The following is a 19,010-nucleotide window of genomic DNA, read 5'->3' as shown; positions in this document are numbered from 1 at the left end:
AATGGCTGCTGGGGAGGTTCTTATGTAGTAAGGGGTAGGCTACTTTCCTATTGGTTGCTAGGGATGTTGCTAAGCTCAGACAAAGTCATTGCAGCCTTCTCATTGGCCCACAAGCAAGAAGGGAGGTTACTGATGAAAAAAAATCTAGAATATTGGCGATTACGAATATATAGCACTATATTCTATATCTTCGCAAATTCTCAAAGTGCAGATATTCGCGATAAAAATTAGCGATTAGAATATTCACAATCAACACTAATACTAAACTGTTTTATGTAATGCAAAAAATATATCTATCTGTACAATTTACATTAGTATTTTATAATGTTGCTTTGTCATTGCTGTAGGGACAACATTGGTGTCGTCACCCAAAGTTCCTGACAAGAACAGATTTTTTAACAATATAACGGAACAATTTATATTTACAGTTTTTCATCTGTCAGCAGATTTGTACCTATGACAGTGGCTGACCTGTTCCATGTGCGCTTCGTGGCTGAAGGCATCTGTGTTGGTCCCATGTTGATATGTGCCCACATTGCTGAGAAAAGTGATGTTTTAATATATGCAAATGAGCCTCTAGGAACAACGGAGGCGTTGCCATTACACCTAGAGGCTCTGCTCTCTCTGCAATTGCCGCACCCTCTTGCCTTTGATTGACAGGGCCAGGCAGTGAAAACATAATCATGTCTGGCCCTGACTTCTCCTAAAGTCAATCAAAATGCAGATTGCGCACAGTTGCAGAGAGAGCAGAGCCTCTAGGAGTAATGGCTATGCCCCTGATGCTCCTAGAGGCTCATTTGCATACAGTAAAACGTTATGTTAGCGCTTCTCTCTGCTTGTTCTAGCGATTGGCAGGGGTCTCAGCACTCAGACCCTCACCAATCAAAACTTTTGATATCCCAACTTTTCCCAAAATACAAGGACATACGTTTTTTTTGTTTGTTTGTTTGTTTTTAGTTTTTAGGCTAAATATTTTTGTAAAGTATGTGGATCCGTAGAATCCTTTTACATTCGCACTTGTCACTGCAGGATAAGAGGGCAGAAATTGTCATGATGGAATTGCTAAATGAGGCATCTAGGCCAAGCCTAAAGTTGTCCTGGACTTATTTGATTTATTGACCATGGTTTGCTTCTTTTAGACACTGATTGCTTCCATTCGTTTAGACAGTGCAGAGGCGTTGTGCTCCTGTTGTGAGACACTGCTGTTTTATACATTTTTATCATGAAAACAGCTCATTAACCCTTTCTATCTACAAAATATCACATTTCCAACCTGGCCTTACTCAATAGTACCTGCACACAACTGTGTAGTATAAGTCACCTGCTGCTGAGGCTGCAGGGGACAATACCCGACCACCTTAGTCTGCCGCAGGCTTCCCAAACACATGCGTATTCCCCGGCCCTGTGTCCAGGAGCATTAAATCTAAGAGCTATTGATTGTACAGAGCAGATCTGAGTCAGAGAGTCTTCAATATTTAATAGCATTGCTGATTTGCGAGGCCGGCTGTGTTCAAAGCTTCCAGATCCTTTGTTTTTTACTCATCCCACAGTTTGTTCATCCTTGGATAGAAATCAGGGCATGATCAGACAGAGAAAAATGTCATCCAGCTCCTATTTTTTCCATTGGATCTTGAGTATTCTGGACAGGCCTAATGGTGTTTTGTACAGGTTATTCCCGTGTCTGTGAAGCTGCGCCGTAAAGCATTCAAAGGGCTTCACCTCAATCAGATCACAGAGTCTTTGAGCTTCCAGTAAATGTGAGAGATGAAACAGATAGCAACGGGCAATTTAATTCTGTATCCAGTCTGAGGTTATCGGGGCCAAAATGAACATGTAATAGCAGATATTTGTCTCCAAGAAAAAAATAAAATTAATTATGATATATTATATGAAGGGAATAGATTCTATTGCTGAAAATGTTCCATTCACATCTGTTCATGGGATGCTCATAGACCAACTCCATGGAAGCAAAAAAAAAAAACACAGCAAAACATTTTTTGGATTGCTGGTGGAAACTTACTAAAAAAAATCTGCCGTTTCCTGCAGAACTGATGTGAGATTCCCACAGCTGCAATTATAAAAGTTTTACCATAAATGTTCTAAAAAAAAGTTTTGAAGTCAAGGGTCAATGTCACTGAACGTCTGCTTATGTATTAGTACATACTCTTCACTAATACATAACGCTTTTTCTACCACAATTCTGCACAGTTTTCCCCATGCCTGCTCTTCTAGTACTTATATTTCTCCAGCTAAAGAGAACAGTTTAGTGAAGAGGTAGCAGAGCAGTTGCAGTGCCCTCACAACCACATACAAAACCAATATTTTGCATTGGTGCATAGGAGCCTAATATAATGATTTATTATTATATTGAAGTAGGGTTCCCAGAGTAAAGGGATCCTTGGTAGATAAGACCTACTGAACTGTCACTCCTATATGTGGTGGTCAGTGCAAAAGGGGGACTGAGCTATGTGTAGGTGATATCAGTGCTATAGAGGGTACTGTCCTCTTTGTAGGTGATGTCAGTGCAATGACCGCCAAAAAGGGGACTGTCCATTGTGTAGGTGATGTCAGTGCTATAGAAGGGATAGAAGGGGACTGTCCTCTGTGTAGGTGATGTCAGTGCTATAGAAGGGATAGAAGGGGACTGTTCACTGTGTAGGTGATTTCAGTGCTATAGAAGAGGACTGTTCACTGAGTAGGTGATGTCAGCGCTATAGAAGGGATAGAAGGGGACTGTTCTCTGGGTAGGTGGTGTCAGTACTATAAAAGAGGACTGTTCTCTGTGTAGATGATGTCAGTTCTATAGAAGAGGACTGTTCTCTGTGTAGGTGATGTCAGTGCTATAGAAGAGGACTGTTCACTGTGTAGGTGATGTCAGTGCTATAAAAGGGGACTGTTCTCTGTGTATGTGATGTCAGTGCTATAGAAGAGGACTGTTGACTGTGTATGTGATGTCAGTGCTATAGAAGAGGACTGTTCACTGAGTAGGTGATGTCAGCGCTATAGAAGGGATAGAAGGGGACTGTTCTCTGGGTAGGTGGTGTCAGTACTATAAAAGAGGACTGTTCTCTGTGTAGATGATGTCAGTTCTATAGAAGAGGACTGTTCTCTGTGTAGGTGATGTCAGTGCTATAGAAGAGGACTGTTCACTGTGTAGGTGATGTCAGTGCTATAAAAGGGGACTGTTCTCTGTGTATGTGATGTCAGTGCTATAGAAGAGGACTGTTGACTGTGTATGTGATGTCAGTGCTATAGAAGAGGACTGTTGACTGTGTATGTGATGTCAGTGCTATAGAAGAGCACTGTTGACTGTGTAGATGATGTCAGTGCTATAAAAGGGGACTGTTCTCCGTGTAGGTGATGTCAGTGCTATAGAAGAGGACTGTTGACTGTGTAGATGATGCCAGTGCTACAGAAGAGGACTGTTCACTGTGTAGGTGATGTTAGTGCTATAGGCGGGACTGTTCTCTGTGTAGGTAATGTCAGTGTTATAGGGGGGACTGTACTCTGTGTAGGTGATGTCAGTGCTATAGAAGGGATAGAAGGGGATTGATCTCTGTGTAGGTGATGTCAGTGCTATAGAAGGGGACTATTCTCTGTAGGTAATGTCAGTGTTATACAGGGACTGTCCTCTTTGTAAGTGATGTCAGTGCTATGGAGGGGGGTGTTCTTTGTGTCGGTAATACCAGTGCTATGGAAGGGGGTGGTCTCTGTGTAGGTAATGTGAGTGCTATGGAGGGGGTGTTCTCTGGGTAGGCAATGTCAGTGCTATGAAGGGGGGTGTTCTCTGTGTAGGTCACATATAAAGGATTTAATTAGTTCTGTAAATCTAGAATTTTCCAACAGTTTACTCAATCCTTATAAGAAAACTAGCTAAGACCGTTAATAAATGTATGACATGTATTGCCATTGTAGTATTGGGGTTCCTGAGGCTCACTAGGGAAAATTATCTTGACCGCCCATCTTCTATTTATACAGATCATAATATTCACAGTTTTCACTGCATACACTGTATATAGTCAGTAATGCTGACCTTACACTTTAGGCCTCTTTCACACTTGCGTTGTCCGGATCCGGTGTGTACTCCACTTGCCGGAATTACACGCAAACGCCGGAAAAACGCAAGTGTACTGAAAGCATTTGAAGACGGATCCGTCTTCAAAATGCTTTCAGTGTTACTATGGCACCCAGGACGCTATTAAAGTCCTGGTTGCCATAGTAGGAGCAGGGAGCGGGGGAGCGGTATACTTACAGTCCGCGCGGCTCCCGGGGCGCTCCAGAGTGACGTCAGAGCGCCCCATGCGCATGGATGATGTGCCATGTGATCACGTCATCCATGTGCGTGGGGCGCCCTGACGTCACTCTGGAGCGCCCCGGGAGCCGCACGGACGGTAAGTATACTGCTCCCCCGCTTCCCGCTACACTTTACCATGGCTGCCAGGACTTTAGCGTCCCGGCAGCCATGGTAACCACTCTAAAAAAGCTAAACGTCGGATCCGTCAATGCGCCGAAACGACGTTTAGCTTAAGGCCGGATCCGGATTAATGCCTTTCAATGGGCATTCATTCCGGATCCGGCCTTGCGGCAAGTCTTCAGGATTTTTGGCCGGAGCAAAAAGCGCAGCATGCTGCGGTATTTTCTCCGGCCAAAAAACTTTCCGTTCCGGAACTGAAGACATCCTGATGCATCCTGAACGGATTTCACTCCATTCAGAATGCATGGGGATAATACTGATCAGGATTCTTCCGGCATAGAGTCCCGACGACGGAACTCTATGCCGGAAGACAAGAACGCAGGTGTGAAAGAGCCCTTAGATAGCTGTTGACTGTTCAAGCTCATTCAGCCGACACATGCATGTTTAGCTTGGTTGAGTGTCTTGAATGGGGATGTTACGGGCAGTGATTGTGGAGCCCCTGTGCCAACTAATTGGTTTGACTTTGGGCTATTCCTCAGGGCGTTGACATAGAGGTCCCCTGCTTTTTAACCTTTAACTCCTGTACATAAATATGGTCTTTGTTACATGGGAGATACCACGTTGTTACCTCTTTGAATTGTCCTGGTGTAGTTGGCAGCTTACCTACTGGGATTATAGACACTGATACATGGCACTACAGGATCAGAAAATACATATAGTCAGGAAACAGGAAGAGTTCAAGGCTGGCAGAGTTTGTGCGAATCCGTGAAACAATCCAAAGGTCAGGACAGGTGGCACAGGATCAGTATGGTGAACAGATCAGGCAGAAGAGGACCAGAAAACAGGCAGACAAATTAATTATAGCTTTTCCACAGGCTCTGGCAAGATAGAGAGACCTATCATTATCTGTGGAGACCAATTGCTCAGGAAAGGAAGTGAGGTCAGTAACACAGCTATATTGCAGAAGCTGAGTAGCAATTGAGAACAGCCACGTAGCAGCTCACAGAGCAAGAGGAGGTTAAGAGGAGATATGCAAGAACAATGGCCCTAATTTACGTACAGGAAGACCACACCCGTGGGCACAGAACAGCGGGAAACCATGAACTGCCAATGTAACGGGGAAGGAGGGTAAGCTGCTGCAGAAGGATTAGACATGTTGAAATCAAACAGCCTTATCCTTTCTTTTCCCTGACATTAGCCATCAAGGCAAGTCACCGGGCTGACATCCCACTGTATGTTCTAACAGGTTATCCTAGAAACACCTTATAACAAACAGTCCCTAGTGGCAAGTGATCGTTTCCAAAGCCAAACTGAGCTATCTGTTAGAGCCTGGGCCCCCTGGAGAATCATCTTGTCCAATCCATTTAGACCTACAGTATGAGCAGAAAATATCAAGTAAGTGTATGGGTTGGTTCACATTGCGTTTTTTCACATGGTATACGTTAAACAGATGCCTCAGACAGATGTCATACAGCGGCATCCGCTCTATTGTAAAATAAAAAGTATACTTTTTCCATTGTAAAAACAAAGTATACATATTTTTTACCAGACTCTGCAGGATACAAAAAAATGGTGTTGCTGCATTTTTTTTATCCATTTATTTTCAATAACGTATATGTCAAACAGAGGCATAAAATGCACTGTGAACCTACCCTTGTCAATGGGTTTTTCTATAAATACAGTGCAGATGACTGTAACAGTCACCCACCCATACATTAGGATTCCCTAATATAATATTATTAACGCCATCATGTCAGGGACAATTGGAATAATAAGATTGTAAGGAGGTGGAGTGTCTACAGAGGATCCTGAGGGCTGTTACAGTGTATGACAGCCGCATGCAATACGCCATTGATAGGAAATTCAATATATTGCAATTTCTGCACATTAAAGCCCTGCCTATAACAGCAGAATATAGCACTATATAACCATTATTGAAGGTGCACACATGAACATCGCAGTATAAGATGTGAAGCCTGAAACGTTCCTTGTGTAACTAGTATATTTAGTCATTTTCTCACTCTTATTCCTCTCTTACTTCTTCCTGTAGCTCCTATGCATGCACGGTAATTCCTTCCTATGTACCGTATGTTCCACTGAACAGGGCTTTTCCCCTCCACCATTCACGTCTCCACTCTCCACTTTTTCTGGTTTCCTCCTTTTGCCCAGAGAGTCTCTACAGTAAAAACATGTCCTTGATTTGCAGTGAATTGAAGCAGAAGGAGACAATGTATTATTGATGCCGTTTTCCTGTATCTAAGGAGTCATGTGTCAGGGCTGTAATATAGGACAAATCATCTATGAGCCGCTTCTCAATAATGACATCAAATCTAATCTCAACAATGACACAAACAGGAGAACGTACCTCTAAGATTTTGTAAAGGACTATCCTGAAAGCCTGATCTAGCACAAAACCAGAAGGTACATTCAGAAAGTCAACGTGCTACTATGCAAAACTGTTATTAAAGCTATTTTTTAAAGATGCCGCAGAGCTGAGTGCATCATTTGGCGCAATTCACACTGATATTACAATGTGCCATCTACGGTTTTACGTAGGACCTCACGTGAACCCATGCTAACTCATAATTTGTCAGCAATGCTGTCTCTAAGAGCCGATGATAAAGCCAGCCCTGTTACATCCGCTTATCAGCTGGAAGTATAATTGATAGAAATATGAGACGTAAACCAAAGGAAATAATAAGAATAAAATAATGGACTATGAATTATTTATGAAGCTCAACAGAGCAATATTTTAGGATGAAGAAAGAACCTAAAGTGAGAGCTGATAGGACATTAAAGCGATGTGTTCACTCTTTCCACGACGATTCGTGCGTAGGCGCTTGGAAAAAGATGTGTAATCCTTTTAGGGAGGGGGATACTTCTGACAGCAGGGAGAGTACCTACAGAAGACAACGCAGTTATTAGAGATCTGCGATAGTGCCTTTAATTGCAGGGAACATACACAACATTGTAAAGGCTGGTAAAAAGAAGCATATTACTGCAGGTACATGGTGTTCTCTCAATACATGGGAAACTGTTACAAAGTCGGCTGGGTGTCTAGAAGCAAGATATATATACAGTACAGACCAAAAGTTTGGACACACCTTCTCATTCAAAGAGTTTTCTTTATTTTTATGACTATGAAAATTGTAGATTCACACTGAAGGCATCAAAACTATGAATTAACACATGTGGAATTATATACATAACAAAAAAGTGTGAAACAACTGAAAATATGTCATATTCTAGGTTCTTCAAAGTAGCCACCTTTTGCTTTGATTACTGCTTTGCACACTCTTGGAATTCTCTTGATGAGCTTCAAGAGGTAGTCACCTGAAATGATCTTCCAACAGTCTTGAAGGAGTTCCCAGAGATGCTTGGCACTTGTTGGCCCTTTTGCCTTCACTCTGCGGTCCAGCTCACCCCAAACCATCTCGATTGGGTTCAGGTCCGGTGACTATGGAGGCCAGGTCATCTGGCGCAGCGCCCCATCACTCTCTTTTATGGTCAAATAGCCCTTACACAGCCTGGAGGTGTGTTTGGGGTCATTGTCCTGTTGAAAAATAAATGATGGTCCAACTAAACGCAAACCGGATGGAATAGCATGCTGCTGCAAGATGCTGTGGTAGCCATGCTGGTTCAGTATGCCTTCAATTTTGAATAAATTCCCAACAGTGTCACCAGCAAAGCACCCCCACACCATCACACCTCCTCCTCCATGCTTCACGGTGGGAACCAGGCATGTAGAGTCCATCCGTTCACCTTTTCTGCGTCGCACAAAGACACGGTGGTTGGAACCAAAGATCTCAAATTTGGACTCATCAGACCAAAGCATAGATTTCCACTGGTCTAATCTCCATTCCTTGTGTTCTTTAACCCAAACAAGTCTCTTCTGCTTGTTGCCTGTCCTTACCAGTGGTTTCCTAGCAGATATTCTACCATGAAGGCCTGATTCACACAGTCTCCTCTTAACAGTTGTTCTAGAGATGTGTCTGCTGCTAGAACTCTGTGTGGCATTGACCTGGTCTCTAATCTGAGCTGCTGTTAACCTGCGATTTCTGAGGCTGGTGACTCGGATGAACTTATCCTCCGCAGCAGAGGTGACTCTTGGTCTTCCTTTCCTGGGGCGGTCTGCATGTGAGCCAGTTTCTTTGTGGCGCTTGATGGTTTTTGTGACTGCACTTGGGGACACTTTCAAAGTTTTCCCAATTTTTCGGACTGACTGACCTTCATTTCTTAAAGTAATGATGGCCACTCGTTTTTATTTACTTAGCTGCTTTTTTCTTGCCATAATACAAATTCTAACAGTCTATTCAGTAGGACTATCAGCTGTGTATCCACCTGACTTCTCCACAACGCAACTGATGGTCCCACCCCTATTTATAAGGCAAGAAATCCCACTTATTAAACCTGACAGGGCACACCTGTGAAGTAAAAACCATTTCAGGTGACTACCTCTTGAAGCTCATCAAGAGAATGCCAAGAGTGTGCAAAGCAGTAATCAAAGCAAAAGGTGGCTACTTTGAAGAACCTAGAATATGACATATTTTTTGTTGTTTCACACTTTTTTGTTATGTATATAATTCCACATGTGTTAATTCATAGTTTTGATGCCTTCAGTGTGAATCTACAATTTTCATAGTCATGAAAATAAAGAAAACTCTTTGAATGAGAAGGTGTGTCCAAACTTTTGGTCTGTACTGTATATATATATATATATATATTTTTTTTTATTTTTTTTTCTGTCTGATTTAAATAAGGTAGTACAGAGCCCTGATACACCATTTGCATGAGGATTTAACAGGGTTTTCTGAGATTAAAAAATAAATAAAATTGGCAAAGAGCAGGAAAGTTAAAGGGAGCCTTTTAACTGTGCTAAATTGCTGATGGGTCTAGGTAGAAGCCAGCAGGGAGAGCAGTACAAACATGCCTTTTGTAGAGCGTTTTTTGTTTTTTTATCAGTAGTGTGAATATGATGCTTTATTCTGCCAAACTCTGCTCCTTCAAATGCCCAGGAGACGGACCATCACTGTGATATGCTCTCTGCACTGAGGTGCTCTACAGCTCCTTCCCGCTCCTCTGAGTGGCAGCTATAGCATCCAACGAGGAGGCCACAACATTCAGAGCAGAGGAGAGGGACTGTAAAAGAGTTCAATGCATAGAGCATTTCACAGTGAAGCTCTGCCTCTAGTGCCTCTAGTGTACCTACAGCAAATCACTGGCCTCAGCGGACAACAGAGGAAGGTGGAGACCACTGAAATGGCAGGGATGGAGTGACAGGAGATTGAAAATAAGAAAATATTTCTTATTCTATTTAAAGGGGTCGTCCAGGTTTTTACTATTGATGACCTATCCTCAGGATAGGTCATCAGTATCAGATCGGCAGGGGTCCGACATCCGGCACCCCCGCAGATTAGTTGTATGAGGAGACGGCCATAGGCAGCAGCGGTGAACAGGAAGCGACAAGGTAGATGGCATGTGCGCCCAGCACGCACCGTCTCGTCATACAGCCGATTGGTGGAGGTGTCGAGTGTCGGACAACCCCTTTAATTAACTTTCCTGCTGTTGGCCTAGATAGACAGATAGATAGATAGATATGTAAATCATAATGAGTTATAGGCTATGACACAGTGCCAACTCATTTATTCCTGGACAGAAGGTACCAGGCTGTAATATAGCACTCTTTGGTACAGAAACACTCATGGTTTATTAAAGATTACAGATTATGCCAGCAGGCGTTCCAGCATTGTGCAGTCTGCCATAACCTTCTTCAAAAGGAGGGCACTAATTATGTTCACTTATATCAAGTGGATTAACATCTATCCATGCACATCTTCTGTTTTCTGATGTTCTAATCCAACACTTAATAGGCCAGAAACCTAATTTTACCCAAAATGTTCCAGCAAAAAGCCAGCTCCTCCTGCCGCCAGCGATTGCCATATGATGTTTATCTTCCCTTCGTCTTCTATTTCTACTTAGATTGGACAATTGCAGGAGATCATTCTTGCCTACTGGCAGTGCCAAAGTCTTCATCATTTTGTAGAAGAAATTCCTGTTGCTTTCTATTGAACCAATGAATGTATTCATTGTAATTCGTGCAGTTCATTAAACATATCACACATCTGTTCCCTTAGAATGGATTCTAAGAAGCGCAGGGGGTCGTCATCAGACTCTAATGATGCTTACATGGACCATTTCACTTGCACTTAACGTGTCTATCAATGCCAGATTACCGCACGGGGAAGAGACTCCGAGCTGTCATGTCAACTTGTCTTCCGTTGATATTAACTAAGTCTACAATTTCACCCTGTGGTCTTTTTTGTCTTCCAGCCTGCCTTCCTGGGTACTACAAGGCTTTGCTGACGGATGCCCTTTGTACACTGTGCCCGCCTCACAGCTTCTCCCTTCAGGACGGCTCTGCTGAATGCACGTGTGAAAAAGGCTTTTACAGGGCGGAGACGGACCCCAAGTCTGCAACTTGTTCTCGTGAGTTGTGTTGTTTTTTTTTCTTTTTAATAATGAATTCAGAAAATTATCTATTGTTTAATTAAAATTTTTATGTTAAGCATTTTTTTATCACCATCACTGAAATTTTGCCGATTTTACACTGGCCACTTGCACTAGACTGAGACTTCCTATGTTATAGACATCATTTTTCAACTTATGCTGTGTACACTAGGGTTAGGCTTGTAAAGTCATGACTGAGCTGGCTTCAGGACTTGCGGACAATAGGAGGAATCCTGAAGGTCAGACAAGTTACGGGAAAACGGGGCTTCTCCAGAGTCTCATGGAGTGGAGACCATAGCACTGTGCAGTCTTGCATTTTGAGCTTTATAGCCACTTCTGACCTCCACCCACATGGCGTCTGGGGCTGAACAATCCGCCCAAGTTGACCACAGTTTTGGGCAATCACCATGGACCGCCACCTTCCCAGAAAACTATGAAGAACTCCTCTCACTCATTATCAGTCCAGCAGTTATATTATTAGTTTTTAGAGGAATGGACTAGAAATTAAAAAGATGAAGGAAAATAAAACAGTTTCCCAATATTGACAGAAGGTGATGAATACATCTCAGCCCTTCTTCCTCTACAGAGCATGCCCACAACACTCCCATGGATAATATTAGCTATTTCCTGAATTAGTTTTTCGGGAGCCTACTATAAACAAATTCTCTGCAGCTACCGCTAAAGCAAATCAGGTAAGATGGCTACTTCATAAATATGTAAAGAAAGGCTAAAAACTATAAAATAAATTCATAAATATACTGGAGAAAGAGTATGTTTTACAATATTCTTTTAACTTGTAAATATAATCTTATATACTGAGCCACTTGTATTTAGTGTCTAGGGCAGTGGTCAGCGACCTCCAGCACTCCAGATGTGGCAAAACTACAACTCCTAGCATGCCTCATTCAATTTTGTGGGAGTTCTCAGAAGATTAGTGCGCATGCTGGGAGTTGTAGTTTCACACTAGCTGTACTGCCAGAGGTTGCTTATCCCCGATCTAGGGTCTGATGGATGATGGTATACTTAGTGTCCAGTATTCAGTGGACAGTGGTATATTCAGTGTCCATGATTTCTGGTGGTCAGTCATCTAATTTTAGTGTAATTTTTAGTTGAATGAATATCAGTAAAATGGACAGATAAGTCCTACAGGGCTTTTCGCGGGCACTGCTTCCGCTACAGTATTATCAAAGCCTCATCTTGCTTATAGAGGCGGTGCAGTGTACTGTAATTACAATTACTCGTCCCATTCAACTGAATGGGGCAGCAGTTGTAATTATACTCTGCCATCACTGCAAAGCAGACAGCGCACATGTAATTTTGAAGAAGAAGCAGCATGAGCCTCCGCTACCCCTTTAAACAGCTAATTGGCGGGGGTGCCAGGTGTCGGACCCCTGGAATCTGATATTGATGACCTATCCTGAGGATAGGACATCAATATCTTGGCACTAGCTGTAAATTTACTGCATCCCACTCATCCCTTCACTTAAATGAACCGAACCCGGACATTACAGCTTCTTCACCCAGGCAGCCCCTCTGAGTTGAGCATTGAAGCATTTCTTCTCCGATGCACTCTCTTGCCCTGGCAAGGGCTTTTTCTTCATATCCGGTGACGTACCGCGTCTCTGCTGGTTCTAGCTTTGTAATAAACAGATTATCAAGTACCATAAAATCTCTCATTTTCATTTTTTATATTAATCATGGCATAACCCCTTTAGCATTAGTGTTGAGCGCGAATATTCGAATGTCGAATTTTTTTGGGCGAATATCGGCACTTGGCTAATTCGCGAATATTTCGAACATAGTGCTATAAATTCGATATTTCGAATATTATTATTATTTTTTGTTATATTTATTTCTTTCCCACTTCCCTAAAGTAGTTCTTACCTGTCCTTAGGATTCCTGGCTTCCTGGCTGCTCCAGTCAGTGCCCGTTGCCGCTTCTGCCGACTTCCGTGCTCATGGAGCGCCGCCATCACCATGGGAACGGCTCCATACTAGAATGTACTGTCGGATTTGAGAATTACGTTAAAATTGCAATTTGATTAATTCAAGTTATAATAATCGAATTGCGATTTCAACTTGGACCTGGTTTACTATGGTTGGCTTGGTAGAAAATGGTGAATGTATTCGTCATATTCCTCAAAACGAAGATAACTAAGTATCCTCCATCTTCGTTTTAGATGCGATTTCAACTTAGCGCTGCTATATTCCATATTAGGCTAGAATTAACGAATATGGAATATAGCATTACTAAGTTGAAATCTCCATGCGATTACTTTGAGTTATATTAATTGCATTGCAATTTCAACTTGGACCTGGTTTACTATGGTTGGCTTCAATGGCTTGGAAACTAAATTGGATAATGGTACATCTTAAAAAGATTGTCTTTAATGATTACATTTAAAATAATTGGCTCAACAAATACATAGTATCAAGAAACCTCTCTCAGAGGACAAAAATTATTATTCCCTGCCAACCTCGATGAACTGGTCAGGTTTTGAAAAATTGTGGAGCCAGGCGGTGTGAACACTGGCCCACTCAGAGGATTGAGTTTGTGAAAAAAAGTGATAGAGATAGGGAGAGGTGGACAGGTACTGGGTCTCAACCCCTATAAATATCCCTATACTCTATGTGTGAACTCCCTCCGTCTGACCCTAAATGGCCCTCAGACCTATTTTTTGACTGCCCAGCTTCGTCGAATATAAAGGACCAGTCACCTCTAGGATCAGCTAATAAATATAGAAAAAAGAAAGGAAAAAGAAAACAATCCCAACGCGTTTCACTGGTAGGCACCAGATCATCAGGGGACTCAAGTATAAACTGGACCACAAGTAAGTAACGACAGGCAGTATGTGCCTATATCAGCATTTCATGTAAGGCTGAAGCAGCATGAGACACAATCCTATATGGAATACAATATTAAGTATGACCAGCTTGTAATATAGGTTGTAATTACATACTTTTCAGATTTTTTATGGTATGGCAGGATTCTTGGCGACCGGTTTGGATAGGAATTCCTGGTTGAATGAGGCTAGTGATGTATTTTCCGAAAAAACATTGACTTTGAAAAGATATACCCCCTCCTTTAAAACAGCCTTCAAAGAACTGACAAAAACCTTCAAGGAACAGATAAGCTCTTGGTGGGAGATTCAATCCCTGGAGAATTACCTGAAACATGAGATAGTTCCCAGGGGGCTTAGAATCTCGCTCACTCCAGCCAATAGATGCAGGAGTTCGGCACTAATGGCTAAATGGGAGGAGGAAGCCACCAAGAGCTCTTTGAGGTTTATGACACTCCTATTGGAGGAAGAGCGTATCAATCTGAACCAACTAGATAATAAGCTTAAAGAACAGATTGAAGTGACCAATAAACTCAAACAAGAACCAGAGTTTGCGAATAAGGAGGCACAACTGAAGACCACGTTAGAGAAATTTCAGTTTCACCTAAAAGAAAGAAAGCACCGTCAGTTCAATAGGGATTTGCAAGACTTTCGTGAAAACAGGGTCTATATCACTATTGAACGCGGTCCCCAAAAAGGAACAGGAAAACTAGATTCTGATATCTCTTCCAGTGAAACTGACATTTCTGAAGGTGAAAAGGAGGGTGGTCAACCAAATCGAGGGAGAGGTCGCGGACGCAGAAGGGGTAGAGGACCACGGGGTACCTATGAAAATAGTGGGTCACGTGGTTCATATGACAACAGCGGGGCACGTTTTTTAGACCAAGGAATTCCCTATTACCTGCGAAACCGCAAAGAACCTGTAACCCCAATGACATCAAGCCAAAACAGTGTGGGCAGATATTGAATTTATCATCACGCAAACTTGAACAAGCAGAGATGGCAATTCTCTGCAAAGGTTTATCATTTGTACCCACTTCTTTCTTTAATTTGTTCAATTGGATCAAGGATTTGAGTTTGTTTACCAGAAAACTCAAATGGCATAAACACTTTTCCTTGATCAGTAGACGGGAGAGTAAAGAATTGGGAATTCCCTCTGATATTCGACAGGATGTCAAATTACTGTTTAATCTGAGTGACTGCACTATGCAGGAGGGTAAAGGACCCTTCACTACTTTAAAAAATAGAAGTACTAGAATACCACCAACTGGGGACCCTTCTTGCATTGATGTATTTCTTAACCAAGTGTCGCGAGATCTGGAGAAAATGACTCTGGAGAAACCCAGATTCAATTGCTCCAAAGAGGAATACAAGGCGATAGAAAATCTGGCTAGTGACAAAGCCATCACAATTAAATCCTCTGACAAAGGGGGCAATGTGGTGGTTCTGGACACTTCAGACTACAAAAATCTATGCCTTGATTTGCTCAAGGATAAAGACACATACGAAAAACTTAAAGGTGATCCCACAACCGGTTATCAAACAACACTTAAAAAGATCCTGGGGGAGGCCAAATCTGCTGGCTTGATCTCAGGAGAAGAGTTTGATTTTTTATTCAAAAAATATCCCACAATCCTGACCTTCTATAGTCTTCCCAAGGTCCACAAGGGAACAACACCTCTCAGGGGGAGACCTATAGTAGCTGGAGTGAATAGCTTGGGACAAAATGTGGGTATCTACCTTGATTTCATCCTGGCCCCTTTTGTGAGACTTTACCGTCCTACATTAGGGACACTAGCGACCTTCTTGGGCGCCTGGAAGGTGTGTGCATTGATGTCAACACTTGGTTGGCCTCTATAGACGTAGAGGCGTTGTACTCCTCAATCCCACATCATCTGGGTGTGAGAGCAGTTGAGACCTTTCTTATGACTAGGGGCCGACAATTTTATGCTCATAATGATTTGGTCATCAAACTCTTGGAATTCACATTGACATCGAATTACTTCCTGTTTAATGGGACATTCTACCACCAGCTCAGGGGCACGGCGATGGGGAGTCCGTGTGCCCCATCGTACGCCAACTTGTTCCTGGGCTGGTGGGAGGAGAATGTTGTCTTCGGTGATTCGCTGGCCCACGTCGTCACACAGGTGGGGACGTGGGTCAGGTTCATCGATGATATATTCCTACTGTGGAATGGGGAGGCTGGTCAACTACAACATTTTGTTGACAGCCTCAACATTAACGAAGTAGGATTACGATTTACGTCAGAGGTCCAAAAGGATACTTTACCTTTTTTGGATGTGGTTATCATGAGAGGGAGAGGAGGGGAGATTCATACGAAAACCTACAGAAAACCTACTTCCACCAATGCTCTTCTCAATTGGAATAGTCATCATCCTCTCCCCCTTAAAAAAGGTATCCCCACAGGACAGTATTTAAGAATGAGGAGGAATTGTTCCAGTATGAGAGATTTTAAAATACAAGCCGACGACCTACGGACAAGGTTCAAGGAAAAGGGTTATCCTGACTCGACCCTGAGGGCAGCATATCAAAAGGCATGCTCCAGGAGTAGATGTGAATTGCTGCATCCCAATAAGACAGACAAAGGTGACAAACAGATACGTCTGATTGGAACCTTTGATGGGGCAGCCAAAGAGGTACGAGATGTTATTTCAAAACACTGGAACATCTTGTTACTTGATCCAGATGTTAAGGATGTGGTTGCACCCCGTGCCAACATCACGTATCGAAGGGGTCGGTCTATACGTGACAGAATTATGCGCAGCCACTTCAGCGAGACCGACGACCACACAGACGGCTGGTTAAAACGGCCGGTGGGTTGCTTTCGCTGTAGTGGTTGCGTAGCTTGCCCGTTCATTAAAAAAGGAGGCACCTTCAAAAGCAATACCACCAATAAGACCTACAGTATCAGGAATTTCTTGAACTGTAGATCTCAGGGTGTCATCTATAAGGCGACCTGCCATTGTGGATTAGAGTACGTGGGTAAAACCACAAGGGAACTTCGTAGGAGGGTGGGGGAACACCTCGGAGACATTAGGAACAAAAGGGATACCCCCCTCGCCAAACACGTTGAAACCAGCCACAATGGCAACCCGCGAGGTATCACCTTTATGGGTATTGAATCAGTCCCTCGGCCAAAGAGAGGAGGCAACTGGGACAGGAGGATACTACAGCGGGAGACGTGGTGGATCTTTGAGCTAAAGACTTTCCATCCTACAGGGCTCAATGAGCAGCTTTCATTTAGCTCGTTCATTGAGGAATCTAGATCCACGCACTAATCTGTAACTATCTCCAGAACCCCTATTCACATACCCATTTAATTTACTATATACCCACTATGTCTATAAGTATGATATTTGTAGTCTACTTAGTTCATAGACATATTTAATAGGTTTAGTCGAGCGCTTGTAGTATTAATCCATCGTTACCCCTCATGCTGGAATCTCAATTACACATTTGCAGTTCTCATAAATCTCCATGTGTGCGATATATTGCAAGTACACATGGGGACTTTCATTATTGCGACTCATAATTACAGCTGCAGAGCTGTCTAAATATACCGCTATGTTTCTGTTCACACTGTATGTTTGGGTCAAGCATCTCTATACCACCTACATATTGGCCATTCAAATCACAACATGTCTCCTGTTTTTTAAATACCATGGGTTGCGCCTCCCAGGACATTAAGGAGTGACGCACCTTTACCTGACTTGTCAGGAACGTGGGTGTAAGGTGGGGAGTAGGAGTGGCTCACCTCCGTATCACCACCTTTAGTTTACCCAGACGACTCAGCCCCCTCCGATTATGCGACCAATCACTGAGAGTGCTATGGCCGCATTTGCATGGACCGCCTTTTGATCACGTGACGGTAGAGAGTGACGCGACCTGATGCGTCACAGGTCACGTGACGGATCACATGGAACGGGGGGGGAGGAGTCTACTTGACGCGCGCGCCTTTAAAAAGGACGCCAGCGCGAATAATCCGCTGCCACTGCCATACGCAGGATAGGTGCGGACCATGGACCCAATTTGAAGTTCCAGCAAGCTAAGTACTGCCTATTGTATACCATATAGGATTGTGTCTCATGCTGCTTCAGCCTTACATGAAATGCTGATATAGGCACATACTGCCTGTCGTTACTTACTTGTGGTCCAGTTTATACTTGAGTCCCCTGATGATCTGGTGCCTACCAGTGAAACGCGTTGGGATTGTTTTCTTTTTCCTTTCTTTTTTCTATATTTATTAGCTGATCCTAGAGGTGACTGGTCCTTTATATTCGACGAAGCTGGGCAGTCAAAAAATAGGTCTGAGGGCCATTTAGAGTCAGACGGAGGGAGTTCACACATAGAGTATAGGGATATTTATAGGGGTTGAGACCCAGTACCTGTCCACCTCTCCCTATCTCTATCACTTTTTTTCACAAACTCAATCCTCTGAGTGGGCCAGTGTTCACACCGCCTGGCTCCACAATTTTTCAAAACCTGACCAGTTCATCGAGGTTGGCAGGGAATAATAATTTTTGTCCTCTGAGAGAGGTTTCTTGATACTATGTATTTGTTGAGCCAATTATTTTAAATGTAATCATTAAAGACAATCTTTTTAAGATGTACCATTATCCAATTTAGTTTCTATTTAGTTTGGGCATCATTATAATTAAGTATGACCAGCTTGTAATATAGGTTGTAATTACATACGCTTCAATGGCTTGGTAGAATTAGCGAAGATGACAAATTTATTCGTCATATTCCTCAAAACGAAGATAACGAAGTATTCTGCATCTTCGTTTTAGCTACCTATTCGTCAACTTCGCTAATTCTAGCAATCAAATAGGAAGGTTGACTATAGAGAGACCTGTGTCTCTCTATTACTTTGCTTTTTTTAAATATATAAATAGAATCATTATAATAATCAAGTATTTAACTATTCAATTAAAAAAAAAAAAAAGCAAAGTAATATAATTGCATAGCGAATTAAACTTAGCTGTCTCTATAGTCAACTTTCCTATTTGATTGCTAGAATTAGCGAAGTTGATGAATATGGAGCTAAAAACAAAGATGGAGAATACTTCGTTATCTTCGTTTTGAGGAATATGACGAATACATTCGTCATATTCGTCATTTTCACTAATTCTAGATATCAAACCAATAGGAAAGTAGCCTTAAGTTAAAATCGCAATACGCGATTATTTAAATCGCATATTAATCGCGAATATTGAATAATTAAAAATA

At 42.5% G+C, this 19,010-nt stretch overlaps 1 protein-coding gene across 2 annotated transcripts in view; it reads left to right on the top strand.

Annotated features, from left to right (window-relative positions):
* The window catches only part of LOC122934297 (ephrin type-A receptor 3-like), a 259,114-nt gene that overhangs the window by 88,641 nt on the left and 151,463 nt on the right, over positions 1 to 19,010 (top strand). For both annotated transcript variants that reach the window (XM_044289666.1, XM_044289665.1), the window contains one exon: positions 10,745 to 10,900. In XM_044289666.1, the coding sequence (XP_044145601.1) occupies positions 10,745 to 10,900 (156 nt within the window). The remainder of the gene's footprint in view (positions 1 to 10,744; positions 10,901 to 19,010) is intronic.

This window comes from Bufo gargarizans, chromosome 4 (assembly GCF_014858855.1).
Source record: "Bufo gargarizans isolate SCDJY-AF-19 chromosome 4, ASM1485885v1, whole genome shotgun sequence".
Lineage (NCBI taxonomy): Eukaryota > Metazoa > Chordata > Amphibia > Anura > Bufonidae > Bufo > Bufo gargarizans.
The sequence above is the reverse complement of the archived record's forward strand: the minus strand, read 5'-3'. Positions and strand labels throughout refer to the sequence as shown.